Source organism: Aythya marila (genome assembly GCF_965140915.1).
Source record: "Aythya marila genome assembly, contig: HAP1_HAP1_SCAFFOLD_228, whole genome shotgun sequence".
In the NCBI taxonomy this organism is placed as follows: domain Eukaryota; kingdom Metazoa; phylum Chordata; class Aves; order Anseriformes; family Anatidae; genus Aythya; species Aythya marila.
This window is the reverse complement of record NW_028136949.1, coordinates 127,501-149,263: the sequence shown is the minus strand read 5'-3', so window position 1 is coordinate 149,263 and position 21,763 is coordinate 127,501. Positions and strand designations below refer to the sequence as shown.

Here is a 21,763-nt window from a genome sequence, read left to right as displayed (position 1 = left end):
AATACTTTGCTCCTCCCTTCAGAGGCCCAGAGGAGCAGAGAGATGCACAGTGGCAGGTGGGAACCCGAGGGAAGTTCTTCAGAGGAAGAATGGCTGGGCCATGGACTAGTAAGGGAGAGGCAGAGTTGACTCCTTTGGAGGTTTAGTTAGGAAAACATTAGCTCAAAGTCTTAATAAGAGTAGCTTGAATACAAGGCGGGCGCCAGTCTAGAGGGAGAAGCTTGGTTAAAGTATGTGGCTTTCAGGGAGCTGCGCAGTAGAGACTTGTAGAGAGGAATTTTAAATAGCACGTTGAATGGGAAATGAGCCCGGGGCAATTAATTGATGATCAAAATGCAAACTACAATTTTAAATCAGGAAAGAGCTAGACTATACTTTTATAATGAAAAATACGCCAGAAAAGAGTGAGGAAAGTGTCAGTGTTGTTATAAAGGAAGTTACTGGAACAAAGGAAAGGGTTAGAGGAGCAATAAAGCAGAGAAATTCATGCTTTTGTGATAGAAGTGTTGGAACACCAAGGACTGGAGATGGTAGTGATCACAAACTCATTTCCTGATCGCTCAGTTTTCCGTGTGCTGTCTGTATACCCCATGGCACCTACCTCGCATTCAGAAAGCAATGCAACCTTTGGGGTTAAAAAATAAAAACCAGAGAGGGCAGTGCTTTCCAAGAAAAAAAGATAAGTCCTTGTGGCAAACAGGTAGGTGAACGGAGTATGTACGTTCCTTCCTCGGTGTCCTGCTGTTAACGTGAGAGGATATTCACCAGAACCCAGTAGATAATTGCACTCTGGTTCTTGCGTTTTTTACCATCTTTCATGAAACAACTTCAGGTTACTTGACAGAAGCTAATGGCCTAAGCTTATGTGCATTTGGCATTGTTTTCTCATTGGTGAGCTTCAAGCCTGTGTCTGGCCCATTATTGCTCACAGAATTTGTGGCAGAGCTAGACTTGGACTTAGATTACTATGCTTAGTCTTAGCATTGCAGATTATTAAAACCCTTTCCATTAAATACTTTCTCAAACTAAGAAGTGACTTTCTGAAATAGCTGTTTTCAGAAGATCTGCATCTTAGCTAAGCAATATGACAGAATTTTGCCTGTTGTTAAACACTGAGGCTGACGACAAGTCCATCAGCAGTTTCAGAGAGCACAGAACAATGTCCAGATGCATGCTCATCTGCTAGGATTTGTGATTTCTGAAACGTGACTTGCATAAATTCATCTTAAGGTTTTGCAGGATCCACTGTGTCATTAAAATAATGCTAATACTAAAACTTACAGGCATCTGTGTAATGCATTTTGGATTTCATATAATTTGCAAAAGTACTTAACGATTCGGTGTCATTTTGTGGTACAGTACAAACATCAAGAGGAAGTGAGAACAAAGAAAATGGTGGTGAAGATGTTCCAAGGCGTTACAACCTTCGACAGAGTAAACCTGTTGACCGCTACCAAGCTCCTATGGAAAGTAGGTTGAACGCACAGTTTCTCTTAAAACCTTATTTCTTGCACATAAGTGAGATAGAATTTTTGAATGCAAAGACGTGTTTGCGCACACAGTTCTATTTCAGTTCTGTACCTTCATTCTGCACATGAACTTCCCTGTTTTTATCAGACACGTGTGTCCTGTGCACATTGTATTTCTTTGCTGTTTGGCGTACTTAGTGCTATGTATCCTTGCTATAACAGTAATTAATCACACTTAATGGTCTTGCTCTTGTGATTTTCAGTTCACCTTTAAACAGGACGTAGTTTTCCACTTGTACCATGCACTGATGAAAAGCAAAAACAGTTAAAAATTCTTCTGGAATTAGGGATGAGTGAAACACGTGGCGTTTTCTTTATCTTTTGATATCCTCCTCTCTTAAATGTATCTGTATCATTATTCTAAATTCTTTCCTTTCAGTAAGACAAAGAGATCGAGAGAGGACTAACTCGGGCCAGCCGCGTTCTGTCAGACAGAAAGAGTCACTTGAAAATGCTGGGTCACAAAAATATAGAAGACGTGCCAGGTTGGTGTATGGCTAGTGATAGCTCTTACTTATCCGTAGAGCTGTCAGTCTCCTTACTGCATAATGCTTCAAAGGGTTTTCAGTTTAGTGGTAATTACAGAGTAAGTTTATGATCGGTACTTTGGTAGTCTGAGGATAGAGAGGAAAGAACTATTTGGAGGGGAGGAGGTGGATACTTTTAAGTTGGTTTCTTCTTTAAATCCAATATTTGTGGGTCGCTGATAAGATGATTATGGAGGTAGTGTCTGAGTTTCTGTAACTGAAATTCTTTGGTTCTGGAACTGAAGCCAGAATCCCCCCTTAAAAATCTTAGTCAGACTATTTAATCTTGAAGGATACAAAGGATTTTCTTAAAACCGAAAATAATTTTATTCAATTTAGAGGGAGAGGCTTTCTGGAAGTTTTGTTAGATTTAAAAAAAAAAAAAAAGTTATCACTCAAATACTGACTCTAGTTTCTGTTTGGAATCAACTAATGTTTCTATATGAAGTTAACCTTAAACAATAAAAGATCTAAATGAAATCATAAATTGCCTTAGTAATGATAAAGGCTTTTTGGATTCTGTAAGCAGTTAGTGCGTAGAGAATGCTGTTGATTGCCAGATATTTTGTTGAGCATTCTTGAAAGCAGACAGTTGTCACGAGGAAAATCGTGTCATGGCCTTTGAAATCAGATTCCTAAGGAGTACAGTGGACTGGAAAATAGATCTCAGAGGCAATTTGGAGATAGAATTCCCTTAATTTTTGGTGTTACTTAGTATCTGCTCTATTTTCTTTTTAACTTTCTGGTTTATATGCTTGCTTGCAGACGGAGACGTGCAGATGACATCAGTGATTCTACACCCTCTTGCTCATCTCCCTTGCTTAGCACGTGTGATACGGAGGAGGGTGGTGAGAGCAGTGAGGACGGCGAGAGCACATCTCCAAGAAGGTTGCTGTCGTTAGAGAATAGGGGAGGGATGAATCTCCTTCAAATTAATATTTAGCCATGTTTAAGTTTATCTAAATGTAACTGTGTAAGTTTATGTCAATTAATTAGGTCTTCTATATATTAATTAATGTCTTCTACATTTGCTTGGCATTATGAAAAACAAAAATCTTCGAGCTGCATCTTAAAGAAAAAGAAGCCCTATAACTTCTCCTTAATTCAAATCAGGACTTTTCGAGTGAAACGTCAGAAACGGGACCTAAAGAGAGTTCGGAGGGATCAAAAGAAAGTTGGAGGAAGTCAGGGAGATGCAATGCAAATAGATAATGCGGTAAGTGGTAAACTAATCATCGTGTCAGCGAGTGTTTCCAGTGATTCTGAAAGATCTCAGTGCGCCATCTACAACTACCTTTGTTGATGGTTTTCTCTAAAGCAACTTCAAAAATTGCCCAGAATGTTTGCGTTGTGCTGAGATAATTTCTGATGAAACCTTGATCTAGGTTGCTGCTTTCTTTAACATACAAACTCTGTTGTGTTGAATTTCTCTTTAGATTGGATTTGAGAACATGGGTGGTCTTTCGGAACACATCGCAGCTTTGAAAGAGATGGTGATTTTTCCCGTCCTGTATCCAGAAGTTTTTCAGCAGTTCAATATTCAGCCCCCAAGGTAACTCATGACAGTGATAAATCGTAAGTCAGCTGTTTTCAGGAGAAAGTTCAATTAAGGTATCAATATGCTTCCATGCTTCAACATTTTTGGCAGCGGTGAACATTTGTTTTAGTAGTAGCAAAAAGTGGTTTCTTAAAAATGGATAGAATCCAGAATATTTGTAGGTTAAAAATATAAGCAATGTCTGAAAATTGTAAGTTTTACCATCTGGTGTTTTTAAAAAGTTGGGTTAGTTGGGTTGGAGTGGTTTTGTTCTCAGTTTTATGTACAAGTCAGCTTGATTAGTCTGTAAGCAAGAAGGGATTATCTAGTGTGGAAGTCAATTGTAATATGTTGCCTGGAAGCCCAGTTGTTTTTCCTGCCTACTTTTGCTTTCTTTTTTTTTTTTTTTTTTTTTTTTTCCTCTGAGTGCTAAGGCATCGCTTTTCCTTCCGGCTTTAGGCTTCCTCACTTGCCATCAGCAATAGATGGTCTGAGAGACCAAACCCAGTAACTTAATGCTTTTGAAAGGAGCATTAAATGCTTTACTATCAGATTCTGCATATTGTGAAAGCAAGAATATGCAGTTTATTGCTGCAGAATGAACTGGTGATTCACCATTCAGCCCATTCTCAGATTCTGTGCTGAAGTTTGCCCGTTTGGCTCCTGTTTGCTGTAATCACCCTGTTTGTCAGCAGTTTTGGAAGTGTCCTTCTGGGACAGTATGCTCTCTTTTGAAGGTTTTATACGTTTGAGTTACCCCCTTATTCATTTCTTTGGGTGAAAAAAATGAATTTTCTCGTGAAACGTTGTAGAAACGCGCAACTTCTGTCTGTTCTGCCTCTACCCACACTTCAGCTATTACTGCCGTCTTGTACATGACGTGTTTTGGTTAGGAAAGACGAGTTTGTTCTAGAGACGATGGTTGTAGGAGGTACTCATCATGATGTTTTTTTTTCCTATCTGGATCTTTTTTATTGCAGAGGTTGTCTATTTTATGGCCCCCCAGGAACAGGGGAAACACTAGTTGCTCGTGCACTTGCCAGTGAATATAGTCGAAGTGACAGGAAAATATCGTTTTTTCTGAGAAATGCTTCGGACTGCATGAGAAAACACGTGGGGGAATCAGAACGCCAACTTTGTGTGTTATTTGAACAGGTAAGGTTGAAATGCACAGTGTATTCTGTCAGAGTTGAAACCATTATTTTCTGTGGTCAACGTTTTTAAGTAGCACTTGCTCTTTTTTTGTATTTTGTTATTTTTTTTTTCCCCCTGAAATGGAAATGCCAGTGTTTCTGCTGTGAATGTCAGCTGTAAGAACTACTGGAACGATTTGCTTTCTGTCACCCGGATACAGTGGGTTGACACAGACTGCTGTCTTCTGTTAGTCATGCCAGATACTCCAGTAGCTCTATCAGTAGAGGTCCTAGAGGCTAAAGTGAAAAATCTAGTTTAGATGACATTCCAACCATGATGTTTTTGTGCATTTTTCCTTTAAATAATGCTGTTTTACTCTGTGTTTTCCTGCTAGGCCTGTCAGATGCGACCTTCAATTATTTTCTTTGATGAGATAGATGGTCTCGCTCCTGTGCGCTCCAGTAAACAAGACCACATTCATAGGTATTACAGTTTTGCACCTACATAAAATCTGCTTGATCTTTGGGAAATGAAAAAAAAAAAAAAAAAAAAAGGATGATGACCTGTTTAATTTACTGTGAGCATGTTAATTTATCCTGAAAACTTGTAACTCAATGCCAAAACAGGTGATTCTAAACGATAGTAGAAACCAATTTACTAAGCCTGATATCAGCATGTGGTCTGTGTTAACTTACCTATTTTTTATGTCTTAAAATGAGTCTTGTCCTTAAAAAGCTTGTCCTTTATGACTACTCATGGAAGAAAGTCATGTGGAATGTAACAAAATTTACTGAACCAGTAAGTAAAACTTATATTTTTCTATTTGTTCCATTGTTTCAACTCTTCTGACCCTTCTGGACGGCATAGATAACAGAGGGGAGATCGTGGTAATCGGAGCTACCAACAGACTGGATTCTATAGATCCTGCTTTACGAAGACCAGGACGCTTTGGCAGACACTTCCTCTTCAACTTGCCAGATAAAGAGGTGAGAACTTAAATTCAACGTTAGTGCTACCATGGCAAAGTCCAACTTTATAGGAAAAAAAAAAAAATGACAACTTGAACAAAAGAGTGATACGTGGAGACACTGCGTTGTTCCATGGAGGACAAATCTGGTACTGGATATATATGGTCAGGATGATACCACCAAGTAGTTAGTTCTATAACCAAACCTTTCATTCCCCAAGTTGTACCTGTTTGCTTAATTATTTAGTCCACTTGGGCGCTTTCATCATGAAGTTGTGTTTTTGGTCTCAATCCTTCCCTTATGAATGAATAGGGGACGTGTTTGCATTTGATTGTGCCCCTGCTCGGTGGTAGTAGTTTGAGTCATAATTCTTTTCTTCTTTATAGTAATTGTAGCAATTGGAAGCATTGTGCCAGAAGTGCTTTCTGTGAATTTACTGACTGGAAAGCAAATGTGATGAAGTAATGAGACTGTCCCAATGAAAGCTTGCTAAGTTTTAGAGAAGTTTTTTGGACAGCAAAGAAATGTTTCTGGATAAATTTTTCATTACAGTATTTTCCTCTGGGTCCTTAGGTCTCGTAGTTTGGAAACTTGTTATTGAAGCTATAAATGCCTTTTCTTTCACTGTAGGTTCCTAGAAAAAGTTCAGTATAACAAATAAGAACTATTCAATTTCCTGGTTGACAATGCAGAGTGTATATTAAATAACTGTAAAATACTTGAAAGTTGAGCAAGTAAGAAAAGTGTATTAGTAGATGAGGGGTTTTGAGGGAGGACTGTTTTGTTTTGTGTTGTTTGTTTGTTTGCTTTTTGGTTTGTTTGTTTCTTGTTGGTATTTTTAAGGAAAACTTGGGACAAGCTAAAATGCAATGATTTTGCTTCCAGGCTAGAAAAGAAATTGTCAAGATTCATACTGGTGACTGGACCCCTCAGCCACCGGACATGTTGCTTGATGAACTAGCTGAGAAATGCATTGGTAAGACTGAAACCAAAACGGATTCTTGCTTGTGACCAAGTTGTAAAGAACCTTAGCTTGTACCAGGCAGTACCCATGCTCTTGTGCCTTGCTGCACAAGTAGTCAACGAGGCAGCTGGCACACCTTCATAGCAATCTGAGTGAGATCCTTTCATCTATTTACTCTTTGTTGTCGTTCCTCTTGTTGTCTAAGAACGTTAAATGGTTCTGGGGCATCTTCCTCAGGAGTATAGTTTTTGATGAGGAGTCTGCTTCAGCTGCATAAGCGCAGGATATCAGGCAGTGAGCAGCATGAAACTTCCCTGCAGAGCGGTAGCACTTTGAATTCCCTGTTAAGCTGTTTGGTTTTGGCATTACAAATTCTTTAAATGTTGCATGTTGTAAACCTGGGCCTTGACTGATGTAACGTTTGATTTTTGTTTGTTAGGAGACTGTGGTGCAGATATCAAATCCCTCTGTACTGAAGCTGCTCTGTGTTCTTTACGCTGATGCTATCCTCAGATTTATGCAAGTAGGGAGAAGTTGCAGCTAGATGTTAATTCTATTAAAATAAAAGCAAAGGACTTTTTCATGGCTATGAAGAAGGTTGTTCCAGCTTCAAACAGGATCGAGACTTCGCCCGTACAAGCACTCTCACCCATTTTCAAGCCACTTTTTCAAAGATCAGTAGAGAATATTTTACAAGTTGTGCAGAAGATCTTCCCGCATGCACAGCTTGCACTAAAGGAGGACCGACAGCAAGGTATAACCACAGCATCCACTTCTTTATAATTCTGCTAAAGCAAAAACTTGTGGTTTGTGCAATCAACTTATAGGTTTCAGACATAATGGTGGTAGAATTTTATTATTTGCATGTGCGTGTCTTTTTTTTGGGCAAGTCTGGAATATAACGCATAGGTTTTATTGTGGATTCGAAACTGAAATGCCAAATGGAAGCTCTGAATGACTTAATACACAGTAAAGGACGATGCGTTCTCTACTGAAGCATCCTGCTTCTGAGGGCAGCTAAGATAATTAGCATTTGTAGAGGTTGACTTGAGGTTTGAAGTATAAGGCACCTATTTTTCTTTAAAAAATCAAAACTCAGATCTTTGGAGGGGAAGCATTTCTAGGTCAATGTTTCTAATTCCTTTCTGAAGAATGTCAGAACCAGGATACAAGTATAACTGGTCTAAGCTAATTATTGTTTTAGCTATCATCATTTTTAACCAGTCTCCTAATTTAAACGTTTGTGGATCGTACTATACACGTGCACGTGAGATCAATCAGCATTGATACTTACTAGATGAATGGAATTCTGTGGCCATCACGTCCTTTATCCCCGTGCTTTCATTGTGGGAACCTCCTCCAGAAAGAAATGGTCTTGTTTGTTTCTGTTTTAGCTATTTAGCAACTGCAGAAATTGTTCGTAATCTCCTTTATTCTAAGGGGGAGAAAAAAATCACCAAGAGTAGCATACCTTATACGTACACATCAGTGGGACTTAGTAGAGCTTTGTAGGGCCTTGTGCCATCTCCTTAGATCTGTGGTGGGCTGAACTCTAGGAAATAGCTTTCAGTGTGTGCTCTCAAATGAAGAAAGGGTTTTGGCACTGATTTAGAAGCTGTATTAATGGAAGAGAAAGAGACAAAGGCTATTCAGGAAAGTTAACAAACCTCTTTTGCCTTTCAGAGCATTCCAATCCTATTTTACAAGATGATATGTTTGACAGTGATGACGATGCATGCTTGGTTTCTGGAGATGAATTAAAAGATGGAATGCCTAACGGACCAGAGAAAAAATGCCTCTGTTTCAGCAGGTAAAGAAAGATAGATCCCTGTTATGTTTAAATTCTCAGGTCTGCTGAGTCTTTGTAAACAGTTCCAGCTGTTAAAAGTGCGAGGGGTGGTAGACGAAGGGGCAACATCAAGTTTGTGTGTTGAAGGGGTGCTTGGTATTCACAAGAAGAAAGGGTGGAGGGACTAAAGTTGTAATGAAGTTGCTCTGAATGACCAAATTGAAAAGCCCAGGCTTCTCTTTGTAAGCCAAAGTGATCCGTAGACTACCAGAACACATTGACTTAATCCATGGCATTCTTTGAAAGACTCAAGACCACATAAATGTGCAGTCTGTCCTTTTAGCTAAAAATACCCCACCTTTATGGGTTTGTGTTGCCACCTTTTGCCCTTCTGTTTTCCATGATTGTTAAACCAGTAGTGAATTATGTAGCAGAAAGAAAACTGAGAAAGGGCTTGTTAAAACACCTTGAGAAAAATGTGAATGGTGTCTTTATTTGTTAAGCCACCAAGTTGTGTTAATCTTGTGATATTTTAGTATGGAAGTCATGCAAGCCCACAGTTGGAAAGTTAGATCATGTTGTCACAGCTGGATCAGTTATTTTTCTCCGTTTCTATTGCTGTGCTGTCCAGAAGATTTTCTGTGCTTTAGAGCAAGGCTAAGTCTCTAGCATCTTTGATTTAAGCCAGCAGAGGTACAGCCTGATTGTAGTGGGGAAACAAATGCTCCTCACCAATTTATTTTTAAATAAAAATAAATTTATAATAAAGTAAATTTTAAATATATAATAAATAATAAATTTATAATAAAGTAAAGCAAGATTGCAGGGATATTAATTTGCAGTCTTGGTTTACTAAAGAATAGGAAACACAAGGGAAGAAGATGAAACAATTGGAATGAGTGAATAACTTAACTGGAAATCTTTCATGTATTTAATGTACCGCTGCCATCTGGATTATTTGGGGAGGGAAAAGAAAGTCTATAGGAAAATTACTTGGAACATCTGTGTGTCTATTCAGCACCTCATTTATAAACTTGTTTTCTTAACTCTTGTTCTAGGAGTGCTTTCTGCGAACCAACATCATGCCAGCCCCGTCTGCTAATAGTAGGAAAAGAAGGGTACGGCCAGGTTTCTTACGTGGCACCTGTGGTGTTGCACGTTTTGGAGAAGTTTCCCATTCACACCCTGGACCTTTCTGTTCTGCTTACAAACGTTGCATCGCCAGAAGAAATCTGCGGACAGGTACCTTTTTTTCTTTTTCTTCTCATCGGATTCACTGACTGTATGTAAAGGATCAATCGAGTTGCAAGTAAGGTGAGCAAAATTAATTGGTAATGGAGGTGGCCTTGTTTTAATGCGCTGGGATGTTTGCTTCTGTCTGAAAATCCCCTTTTCTTTTAGACAGCACCACAAACAATCCGGATGTTGTACATGTCGACATTTTCCATACCCAATTTTACAGTGAGGCTGTTGCTAGCAGCTCAGGAAGCTGGGCGGTGTTGCTAATAAACATCTCTTTGTGGAAAGAAATGCTGTTCATGTCACTGGGATCCAGAAAGTAGTTCTCATTGCCTCCTAAGACTGTGTGCTCCCAGTAGATGGCTCTGTATCAGACTGCATGTCGGCTACTTTTTGTAGGCTTCTTCTAAATTATATTAGTAAGGCAACCAAGGTTTGGGGCTTCTGTTTATTTTGTTTTCGCACAGACATACACAACTTGTGCTGTTGCAGTATGTGCAATAAAAGCATTAACATTCAGAAAACACTTCATTTGCACGGTGATGTGGTTTTAACTAGAAAAAATGAACAGATTTGGTGTTTTTACTTTTAGGCAGGAAATCCATTTTCTTGTTTGGCATCACTACCTTAAAATATTTTTACCTTTAGTGGAAACGTTTGAGAGCCATACAAGTAAGGACAGACAAGTTACACGACTGAATACTGATGTGTCCCTTAAGAGGGACATTTCCTTTCTTTGTTATGCGATGATTGTGGCTGTGGCCATATAGCTACGGTGTCTAGCCACTGCCTGAATATATCCTTCCCATCTTCTGACTAGAGTTGTCCGAATACTGATAATCTGAAAGGGTGCACAGAGAAATTCCTTATGTGAAAGGATGCTTGCCACTCTGTTCACGTAGTTTCATTTCATGGGGCAGTCAGATGGCTATGTAGCTATGTATTAAGAGGTTCTTGTACGTGTTTTAGTTTTCTTACGCAAACTTTCCTTTTCACTAGCTGATCCGAAATGCTCAGAAGACAGCACCAAGCACAATTTATGTCCTAGGTATCCATTTATGGTGGGACAACGCTGGACCTGCCTTGAAACTTACTTTTCTAACTCTACTTCGTAACATTCCAGCATTTTCGCCAGTTTTGCTGCTTGCTCCGTCTGATGTACGTCACTCAGATCTCCCAGAAGAGGTATTTGTCAATACCTTCCTTACTATTTCTTCAGTGTCTTGTAATTTATGAATGCTTTCAGCATCAAAATGCTGTGCTTTCTTAAATGCATGCTGTTATTACTCAGGCACCCTAACAAATCACTTAAAATTTGCTTAGAGAAAAAAATACTGTGAAAGCATCTGCTTAAGGCTTTTTCGGAGTCAAGCAAGTGACTTTCACCCCCTTCTCACACATGCAAAGAATAAATTAATACAATAATTCTGGTGGCTACAAAGTGGTTCAGTCAAGAATATGCAGTGCTTGAAATGACAAGAGGATGTTTTTACTGAAGAGATTTCTTCTGACAGTCTGCCATTCCATGCTATGTTGGGTAAACTGCTAATAATGCAATTTAGTAGAGAATTGAAACACTTTGATTAAAAAAAAGTAAGTAAATCAGTTTCTTTCTTCATATAGGCCAAAGCTTTCCAAGCTGGAAAGCTGAGTTCCAATTTCTGCTAAAGTAACTTTGGAATCGAATTCTAGTTGTATTCCTAAATAAACTGTAGTAAAAGTACATGCAGAACTTCATTGACTTCTGAGAGTTTACATTAAGGGAAGGTGCCCAAAACAGGACCACGCTGTTGTCATTCTGATGATTTGGTCTCAGTCATTGGGGGAAGAGAACGGGTCTTACCTAGATGTGTTTATTATCAACTGCTTTGAAAGTGCTTGAGTTCCCACAGAAGTTTTTGTACAGGCTGTAAATTCCTTCTAAAATAAGTAGTGAAATTCCTCACCTACCTTTTAATACTAGAACTTGAAAATGGAGGAAGACGTAGAGGTACTAGCTACTTCAGACACCTTTTGGTAGAGAAATAAAAACTCAGCAAAAAGCCCTCACTTGTCTGCTGAAGCCTGTCTCTTCCCTCGATAGCCATAAAGGTTCTAAGTAAAGGCTGCAGCAAGGCAAGTAAATACAAAGGAGGCGCTGTTGGATGTGGTGAAAGCCATTACTTTACCAGTGTAGCGTACAATCCCTTCAGCGAGCTTTAATTCTACAGGTGATTCTTAAAGGTGATATTTGAATTTGCCGTGCCAGCCTGTGAAAATGTAGCCTTTTAAGGCCAGGATGATAACTTTTTTCAGTTTGTGTTCTTCAGGTTATTCTTAATTTTAAAAGGTACTCGTCTTTTTGGAATAGAAGATGAGTTTTTTGTGGCCTTAAATCTGAAATGTCTCTCCTCCTTCTGCTTTAGATGCAAAAATTATTTAATACGGAATTTGGAGAAGTGTGCAATATTGAGTTGCCTGGTAGGGCAGAGAGAGCAGCCTTTTTTTGAGGACCTAATTCTAAATGAAGTGGCTAAGCCTCCTGTAAAGAAAAGAGGTGAGGAGGATATGAGAAGTACATCTAAAACTTTCCTATCAAAGTTACTAGCTCTTTGGGCTTTGCTTTGGTGGTCATTTTCTGTCAGTAATTTGTCATATGCTTCTATCTGAGTACTGTAAATTGGCTAATTTTTCCTGATGAATTGAAGTTGATTGGACATTGGAAGTTGTGCCTGTAGCACCACCAGCTGAGCCTCAGAAGCCACAAGAGTGATCCCCACAAAAGTAAGGATGCTGGAGGAGGAAGAGGAGGATACCTTGCGTGACCTTAGAATTTTCTTGAGGGACGTTACTCACAGACTTGCCACTGACAGACGTTTCAGGGAATTTGCAAAGCCCGTTGACCCACAGAAGGTAAATTAGTGCTGATCCGTGTGTGTCTGTAACTTGTCAGTGTTCGTATTTCTCAGCGTTTTGGGGAAGGTTCAACTTTGTTTTTAGGGCTGCACTGTTAGGATTTTGCAAGAAGCAGAGGCAGTGCTTTTACTTCTGCTGACTCTCAAATGTCTCTTATGGGATTATTTGCTGAAAGCCCTGGTTTCATTCTAAAAAGCCAGTCCAAATGCCAACACGGTTTGCTCGTGAAAAGGCTTTGATACGTAGGCGTGTCACAGCACTGAAAAGCACAGAGATCTTTCCTTATAATGACAAACAGTATTTACAGGACTACTTGAGTGAAGTCTGAAGCCCTTTATTGAACTGTCAGTTCCTGTGGGAACAGGAATAAGAGCAGCAGTTTGTAAAAATAAGTTTTGAGATCCTGTTCTCTGTTTCATCTGGAACTCCTCAATAGGAATCAACCATAAGTGCAGTGTGTTTTCTTTTTCCTCCAATTGGCTGCTTAGATGCCTTTTTCTCCTTAATTTATGAGATAAGCCTAAACTAGGGGCGTATATTTCAAAGACAGATGTAACTTGAATATACCTGGGGATCAGCAAAGTCCTCTTGATGTGGACATTCACTGGCTTTTCTTCTCCCTTTCAGACTGGAGGACGTTTATCCATCTTGCAAAACCATTGTTATATTTGGCGTAATTTTTGGCAGTTTCTGCAGGAAAAAGCTTGAACTTGAAGACAATGGGTCCACCCACACAGCCCTTTCAGAGCAGCTAACCTTAGTCTGTCAATAGTTTTCCTGTAGTAGTTTTTCGCGTTTGTTTGATCATGCCTTTACCTCATTGCTCACGTTCTCAGACTGCTGGGGTTTTATATTTTTGTCATTTTCTTAGAAAATGGCGAATGATGCATATCCCGGCTTCCAGATGATTCGTTTCTGTTACTCCCAATTTGTGTCAGGCTGCGTTTGGTTGGAAATGAAAATGTAATTGCAAATTCCCCTGAACAGCACAACATGTCTGTGGTATTAATTAAAGCACTGTAAATAGGTAGAATATCTGAGAATGCATTCCTTCAAGCAAGGCCGTGTTTTTTTAAACCTACAGAGGAGGCAAAATACGGTATTTAGGCTTAGTAGATGAAATGTATTGCTTCTGTGATGGCAGATCCGTGTCTTGAGATTTTAAACCTGGTGGATCTCGTGCTCGAACCTTCAAAGGAGATGTTACATAGACAATAAACCATCCTCCTTTTCGGGGAGGACTCTCCTTAGGTCATTCAGAAAACGCCTTCAGTCTTCATTCACTGCAGCATTCACAAAGTGAATGCCTTCCTGTAAGGTTAGTCACTGATGGCCACTCATTCCATGCTTTCACTAAGAAAAACCTTCGCAGCTTTGCATCTGAATTTCCAGCCCCCCGTTTAGGTGAGCCCGGAGCGGCATCAGGCATCGCTGGGCTCCTCGTCCGGCGGCACTGGTGAAGTGAAAGATGCCAAATGTGAAGTTTGACAGTGAGCTGAGGGGCTTGTGCTGGCCCGGTGGCTCTCTAAGCCCCCATGTCTGAGCAGTGGGAGCATCCGAGCAGCACAGGACGGAGCTCACCAAGAGGCTGGGGTCAGGGCACTGCTGCAAATAGAAATGCTTTGCGGGCTGCAGAGGTTAACCAGGTACACGGCACTGTTTTACTACATGGTGGACACCTATTGAGAGTGTTTCTGCCCTCCTTTTTAGCTGAAACATCCCCAGATTCTAAGGGGAAAAGGAATAGAAGGGACTTGCGGAGGTAATCTGGCCCTGCCTCCTGCTCAAAGCGAGGTTAACTTTGAAATGAGATCGGGTTGGTCTGGGTTTGCCCACTTTTGCAATCTTCCAGGGATGGAAATTGCTTCAAAGTTGCCAGCAGATCTCCTCGACCTCTCCAGACAGCTGCCTGCAGTCCCCAGCCACTGTAGCGGTGCCGCTACATCAGAAGGCCTGAAATAAAGAGGTTAAAGGCAAATAGTTTCCATTTGGTTTGATGATTAAGTGGCAAACAAGAGGAAGAGTTGCAAGATACCTTCTTAAATTCAGTCCAGCCAAGTAGGAAAAGTAAATGTGGACAGCTGTATCTTGGCAAAGAAGATAGTAGGGAGCAAGGAGGTTTAGCAGTCAAGATGGAAGGTGATGCCATGAGGCTTAGAGGCTAGTCATGTTCTAGTGAAACCCAGCCTTCCTAAAGAAACCTGCCTGACTACTTGATGTGAATAACAGACTCTATCCAGCTCTTTGCTAACATAGAAATGGTGCTGACTGCTTCTTCAGAGTAAGAGAAGTTAGTGATACTACTGAAATAGTTGTGGTTCAGATGTAGATCTGATTTCTCCTAAGCACACTGAATTCACAACTGTTGATCCTCCAGAGGAGGCTTTGCAATTGAACACCTGGAGAATAGGTAAATTTCCCGCTGTTGTTCTCCTCTCCTCTTGTTTTGTTTTGTTTTGTTTTGTTCCTAGTAGCATAGGCTTAAGACTCTGAAGAAACAGGCTGCTTTTTTTCATTTCCAGCACTGGCTGTTCCTCCTGAGCCCCGCCTTCTATTTTTGCAGTCATAGGATATGTGAATGTAAATTCGTGGAGAGAGGTAGAAAACTCTTTCAACTGGTGTTTTTTTGGCTATGTGGGGAGAACAAATAGAGTGGCTTTGAATATTCTGGCTATTATTCAGAGCAGCATGTGGAGGGAGACAGATGCGTTTGCTTTTTTAGTGCAATGGCTTCAGAAGCAAGAGGGGAAAAAGCACTTTCTCTGGGAGCTGAAGAAGGTGTCCTAATCACCGGAGAGGTTTCTAAATGGCATATCTTTGCGAGGGTTCCTGTAGTCCGGAGGTTTTTGTTTGTTTGATGTTGGAAGGTTTTACTCTTAATATTCATGTCCTTCAGCAGAAGTGAGAAATGTGATTTTATTTTGTGCAGTATCGTGGACCCTCCGAAATCTCCTGGGAATGATGAATACCTCGCCCAGTACCAATGTGATGACGGTAGAGACAAGGAGAAAGCAAGAAGATCAAAAGAACGTGACCTCATTTCAAAAGAAACCGTTTTGTCCGGCAGAGAGTCTTGTGAGCCTGGTGAGAAATTGCGGCAAACTTCCTCTCTCGAGTCTGACACTGAATGTAGCTCTAAAAACCTTTCCTCCTCAGCTGTTACAGAGAGATGCCAAGATACAGAGGACAAGACTAAAACCACTGAGAAAGAGCATTACCAAAGCAAGAGGGAACATGCTCCTACTGAAGAGAAGGAGACTCAAAAAGCAGGTCCTTCCAGCAAGAGAAGGATAAAGTGGAATACAAAGAATACAAACTTGAGCTCCTGATTGGCTTCATGCTGAACTCTGTGTTGTTCTTGTCCTAATCTTGGTCTCTCCATAGATAATATGGTTTAAATCCAAATAGAATCATGCGATGAGGAAGATCTCACTGCAACAAATTCAACATCTAAAATCAAAGTTGACATTTTCCGTGATTTTCTTCCTGAGCAGAAGTGTGCAGTACTCCTTTTATATTAACGTAGAGATTATTTCAAACAGTCTTGAAGTGCTTGATGACTTAACAGTCTGCAGATTTGTTATCAAATCAAAAAAACCCCGACTTGGTAGACTATTCTTTTCCCAGTTTTGAATGACCACTAGGAAAGAAGGCCTGAAATAAAGATGTTAAAGACAATTAGTTTTCATTTGGTTTGATGATGAAGTGGCAAACAAGAGGAAGAGCTCTCCCCCAGGTGCAAACATCATCCTTTTGCTCTGTGTTCTGGGCAGCAGCAGGTGGGTCCCTCCTGGAAGGAGCCTCCTGGCAGCGGCCCTGAGCTCCCATGGGGCAGCTGCTGCATTCTCCTCACAGAGGACACCCCTGCAGCCCCCCGCTCCCACAGCCTGGCCACGCAAACCCAAGCCAAGACACCGAGCGAGCCTCCCTGATTGCCAGGCAGCAGCTGGCTCAGCCTGGGACCCCAGGCCAGTGCCCACAAGACTCTCCTGGGCCTTGAAAAGCAAGCCTTGTGGGGACGGAGCACCCACAAAGAACGGACTCACACAACAGGACTCCTTGCCAACACTGCCTCACAGACACCTGGGCCTTGAGCGGGTAGCTCACCTTGAGCGAGCTCATTTCCTTCCCAGTAGCTGAAATGTGCCCTTTCGGGGGCATCTGGGGGCTACAGCGTGCTGCTGAGAGGGATGTTGGAGCTCCTGCAGGGCAGTGCTTCCACTAAGGCAAGGCCTTTTCTGCATCTTCTACTGCCCTGCAAGCGAGGATGCTTGGGGCACACAAGAAGCTGGCAGGGGACAAAGCTGCAGGGATTGCAGGGATTCCTAAAGTCATAGCCAAATACAAGAAAGACAGGAGGACGTGATGCTTTTGATAGAAAGGAGCTGGGTTTTGGGTCAAAATCCGTCCCTTTTTCTATCCCGCAGACCCCCAAGGGCGTAGGACAGCAGCACTGCAGGGCAGCAAGAGATGCTGTGCATTTCTCTCGTCCCCCTCAGACAGCCACTGGGTGACGATGGTGCCAAGTGTCTGGAAAGAGACCTTGCTTTCTCAGGCCCAGGTGTCCAGCTGCACACCAAGGCCGTCCCTGGCTTCCAGGCGCAGTTGCCAGGCCCGAGGCCGAGCTCCCCTGCGAACCCCCAGCCCAGCAGACCTTGCTCCTGGCATTGTGGAGCAGCCATTTCACGGCAGCCTTTTCTCCTGGCAGTCAGCTTAGCGCCGAAAGCTCTGTCACCGGGACACCCGAGAGCCGTGGCAGCTCAGCAGAGAGTCACTGTCAGCCTTGGAGCTCACAAAGGTGGGTGGCCACAAGTGCCCTGAGCGTCCAGCTCGCAATGAGGACTGGTGCTGGCACTCGAGGCGTGGAGGTCGGTATGGTGCAATGGGAGACGCCACTGTCCTGCTGGTGGGACAAGAGACACTGATGTGCTGCTGCTGCAGGAGGAGACTTGAAGGTGCTGCTGCTTAGAGGTGCTGAGGAGCGGGCAGCCTCCTTCGTGGTGGCTGAGCTGAGCATGCTCCTGTTCATTAGTACTCTCCCCTTCCTATGTTTTTCCTAAGGTGGAGAGAGAGAAACGCACAGATCTCTTTCTTTCCTGGTAAGAAATGGAAGAGCCTCGTATCTACATATTTGCCAGATTCATCCTAGCACCCTTGGGACTGGGGATCTGTGTTGATCTGTAATAAAGAGCAATCATCAGCACAGCAAATCCCCGTGACCTTGTGTCTATCAGCATCGTCCAAATCCCTCTCTAGAGCTGTGGGCTGGCCAAGCTGTGTGTTGGATGGTGAAGCTGGGAAATGCTTGGGATGGGGAAGGCTGAGTGGGCCGAGAAATCCTTGCTGGGATGGGAAGGTTTCCTTGGCGTGGAAAGGCATTGGGCTAGGAAATGAGAGAGGTGGGAAATGTTCCCGGGCTTTGAAAGCACTGGGAAGCAAAAGCATTGGGATGAGCAGTCGTTCCTGGGATGGGAAAACATTGGGATGGGAAGTCTTGAAAGGGGTGGGTAACATTCGCTGAGGAAGGAAATACTTGGAAAAGTCATCCAAGAGAGGGAAATTCTTTGGGACGAGATCTCTTTGGATGAAGAAACGCTTCGTGTTGATGGGAAATCTTTTGTCTGGGAATCTGTTCTCATGTGAACTTGTCAGGATGGGAAATGACCATGAGGATGAAAGCTGGTCCTGGCATGGGAAATGCTCAGGACGGGAAAGAGGCGGTGTGGAAGCGTGGTGGGCATGGCAAGTGCTGCGTGGGAGGGCAAGCCTGCTGGGGATGGCCAAGTCTTGCGCTGGGCAGCCTGCTTGGGTCCAAAGCCTGCAGTCCTCCCCAAGATGTCGGCGAGGGGCTGGTGAGCCGCTGGGACGGAACCCCCGTTGCCCGGGTTCCCCAAGCAACCGCCCCACTCTCCAGCCACCATGGCAGGTCCAGCAGCCGGCTCCCGCTCCTCCCGGGGCTGCGGCCCTGCTGGCGAGCCCAGCGCCCCAGAGCTCAGCCCAGCGGCCTTTTTCCCACAGAGGGTTTCCCCAGACGGCTTCCGCGGCTTGCGCAGATGCAAAACTCCCCCTTCGTCGTCCCAGCCGTGCCGCCAACGGTGGCTGCCTGGCTGCTGCCCTCCCTCCCCGGAGCGACGGCGCTGCCCTTGCAGCCCCCGCAGGTACCCACCCTCCCCTCCGCGCTGCCCCAGGCCACCGTCTGGCACGTGGTGCCGGGGGTCCAGGGGCAGGTGCTGCAGCTCCCCGCCGGGGTGCAGCTGCCACCTGGGGGGCACCTCCCAGCCCAGGGGCACCACCTGCAGCTTGGGCAGCTCCCCGCCGGGGGGCAGCTCCCTGCTGTGGGGCAGCTCCCCGCCGTGGGGCACCAGCTGCAGCTGGTGCAGCTCCCCGCCGGGGGGCAGCTCCCCCACACCGCTCCTCCCTGTGCCCCCGTCCATCAGTGGGGACAGCCCATGGTGACGGGGACACTGGTACCCCACCATGCGCTGGGGCTGGGGCCCAGGGCCGTGCTCCATGGGGAGCTCCTGCACCCCGCAGGCACCTGCCTGTTGCAGGCCCCCGCCCAGCGCAACCCCCCGCCACCCCTCGTCCCGGGGCCTCCGCTGCGGGGGCAGGCGCTCCCCACGCCCCGCACCCTGAGCAGCAGCCGGGGGCAGCTGCCGGAGCCCTGCTTGCACGCCGTGGGGCTCAGCGAGGACCAGGGGCCCCCGCTGCCCGGCCCCACTGCCCCCAAGCCTGCCCAGGCTCCAAGGACCGCCAGCACCCAGACGGCGACGCCTGACGGTGAGTTTGGGGCTGGCACAGCCGGCCGCTGGGCGCCCCACACCCAGGGGCCATGGGAAAGCTGACATCGCCCGTCTTGGGGGATTTTCTTGCTTCGTCCTCAGCGGCGACAGCCCCGCAGGTGCCTGAGGAGCCCCCGCAGCTGCCCGAGCTGGGCCCTGATGCCTTTGCCGAGGCCTTTCCAGAGCTGGCAGGGGACAGCCAGCAGCTGCAGCACATGCAGGACGAGCTCCTGGCCGACCTGGACATCCCCATCCCCGGCATGGAGGAGCTGCTCAGCTGGCTCGATGCCGTGGAGCCCCAGGACGCCTTCCCCGATTTGCCCAGCAGTCCTGCCCTCAGCCGCTTCCTCTCGCAGCTGCCCGACCTCTGCGAGGACATCGAGGAGCCGAGCACGCAGGGACTGGAAGCCACAGGAGCCCTCGGTGAGGTCCCCTCAACCCCTGGGCTGCGCCCCGAGAAGCTTGAGGGTGGGCTGTCGCTGCAGTCCCCCGTCGTGCCAGCAGTGAGCCCCCCGCTCAGCCCTGCAGCCAGTCCCCTGCCCAGTGCGCTTAGGAGCCCCCTACCCAGTCCACCCCTGAGTCCCCCCAGGAGCCTCCCTGACACCCAGCTCCTCAGTGCCCTTAGTAGACCCCTGCCCCAACCCCCCCAGCGTTCCCTCAAGACCCGCCCCAACCCCAAGGTCCCCAGTGCCCTTAGTAGACCCCAGCCCAAATCCCCCCCGAGTTCCCCCAAGAAACGCCCCAACCCCAAGGGCCGCAGTGCCCTTCGTAGACCCCAGCCCAAATCCCCCCCGAGTTCCCCCAAGAAACGCCCCAACCCCAAGGGCCGCACTGACCATAGGAGACCCCTGCCCAAACGCCCCCTGGGTCCCCTCAAGAGCCCCCCGCCTGCCCCTGCGTCCACCGGCACCAAGCGGGGGGCCAAGCGCCCTGCGCCCAGCAGCACCCCCGGGACAGCGCAGAGCTGCCAGCACAGGAGGCCGACGACAGAGAACCCCCCCGGCAAGGAGAGGAAGACGCTGCTGGGCCAGGCTGGCCAAGGCCGCAAGAGACCGTGCCAGGGGAAGACGGGTGGCAGCAGCACGGTGGCTGGCAGCAGCAGGGAAGCAGGCAGCAGCGGGCAGCAGCTGGCGATCAACAGCACCACGGCACCCAGCAAGAGAGCGCGAAGCCCGGGGGCTGCAGGGGGGCAAGGAGCAGCGGCGCCACCTCCCCGCAGAGCGCGGCTGCTGCCGGAGACTCCGAGTGGGGAGCCCCGTGCTGTGCGGCCCCAGGACAGGCTCTGTCCCCAGGCCAGCGGGGCCAGGACGCTGCAGCGCCAGCAGCCGGGGACAAAGACCCCCAGCGAGACTTTGCAGCCGCTGGGGGCCAGGGCCAAGGCGCTGGGGCCAGTGTGCCAGCTGGCCTGTGTGCAGCCGCAGCCCACCTCCAGCAGCCCCAGCAGCATGCCCAGCGCCCCGCCGACAGTGCCAGGCTCCAGCTACCCGTGACCGACCTCGGGCTTCTCCTCGACGGCCCCCGCAGCACCCAGGCAGGCACAGAGACCTCTGCAGGCACCTGCTCCAGCTTCAGCCACGCTCCTCAGCCCTTGCCCCTCTCGCTTGCCCTCTCCCCTCTCTCGTGCTGGAGCTAGGGGATGGGCTTGCCACTCACAGGGATGGCAACAGCGCCAATGGCAAATGCGCGCGCGCCTCACCCAGGAAGGTGGCAATGGCAAGCTGGGGAGATGCTGGCAGCAGCTGGGCTGGGAAAGCTTGGCCATGGCAACTGCTGCTTGGGACACCAAAGGGCTGAGAGACAAGACTTGCTTCTTCTTTCGGGGCATTGCTCTTCTTTCCTGCCTTCTGGATTAAATTCCTCTCCTTAGGTGGTCACTCAGCAAGGCCTCTGCCTGCAGAGCACTTCTTCTTGCACTGGCATGCCAAGGGGATAAGAACTGGGAGGTCTTTGGGATAGCAAATGATCAGTGGGATGGGAAGTGATGATGGGGATAGCAATTCATTGGAATGGGACAAATGGGTTTTATTTGTATTAAATTTAAATTTTTTTAATTTTCATTTAATTTATTGGTTTTCTTATTTATTTAATTAAATCCACCTTATTGACTGTGTTGTACGGTATGGCATTGTTTTATTATTATAAAATTATAAGTATTTAATAGTATTAAATATTTTTATATATTAATATCTTATAAACTGTAAGTATCATTACTTATTATTTTGTTGGTTTTTATTCCTTTTCTACCCTATTAAACTCTCTTTATCACAACGCACTGGTTTGGACTTTATTTTTCCTTCCGAGTCATTCTGGATTCACTCCGGATGGGGGGACACTAGCGAACGCCTGTGTGCTTCAGATCCAAGGTCACCTTTGCCCTCATTCAAGATACATATTTGCAT

At 45.5% G+C, this 21,763-nt stretch overlaps 2 protein-coding genes across 2 annotated transcripts in view; both read left to right on the top strand.

Annotated features, from left to right (window-relative positions):
- LOC309891280 (uncharacterized protein) overlaps window positions 1–3,359 on the top strand; it is a gene marked incomplete at both ends in the record, with an annotated part of 73,756 nt that extends 70,397 nt beyond the window's left edge. Inside the window, 2 exon segments of the mRNA XM_082785649.1 lie at window positions 2,822–2,944; window positions 3,170–3,359. Coding sequence (XP_082641775.1) covers window positions 2,822–2,944; window positions 3,170–3,359 — 313 coding nt within the window.
- Window positions 3,360–3,507: 148 nt separating this feature from the next.
- The window catches only part of LOC309891283 (ATPase family AAA domain-containing protein 2-like), a gene marked incomplete at both ends in the record, with an annotated part of 39,729 nt that continues 21,473 nt past the window's right edge, over window positions 3,508–21,763 (top strand). The window contains 3 exons of the mRNA XM_082785651.1: window positions 3,508–3,608; window positions 4,574–4,748; window positions 5,122–5,210. Coding sequence (XP_082641777.1) covers window positions 3,508–3,608; window positions 4,574–4,748; window positions 5,122–5,210 — 365 coding nt within the window. The remainder of the gene's footprint in view (window positions 3,609–4,573; window positions 4,749–5,121; window positions 5,211–21,763) is intronic.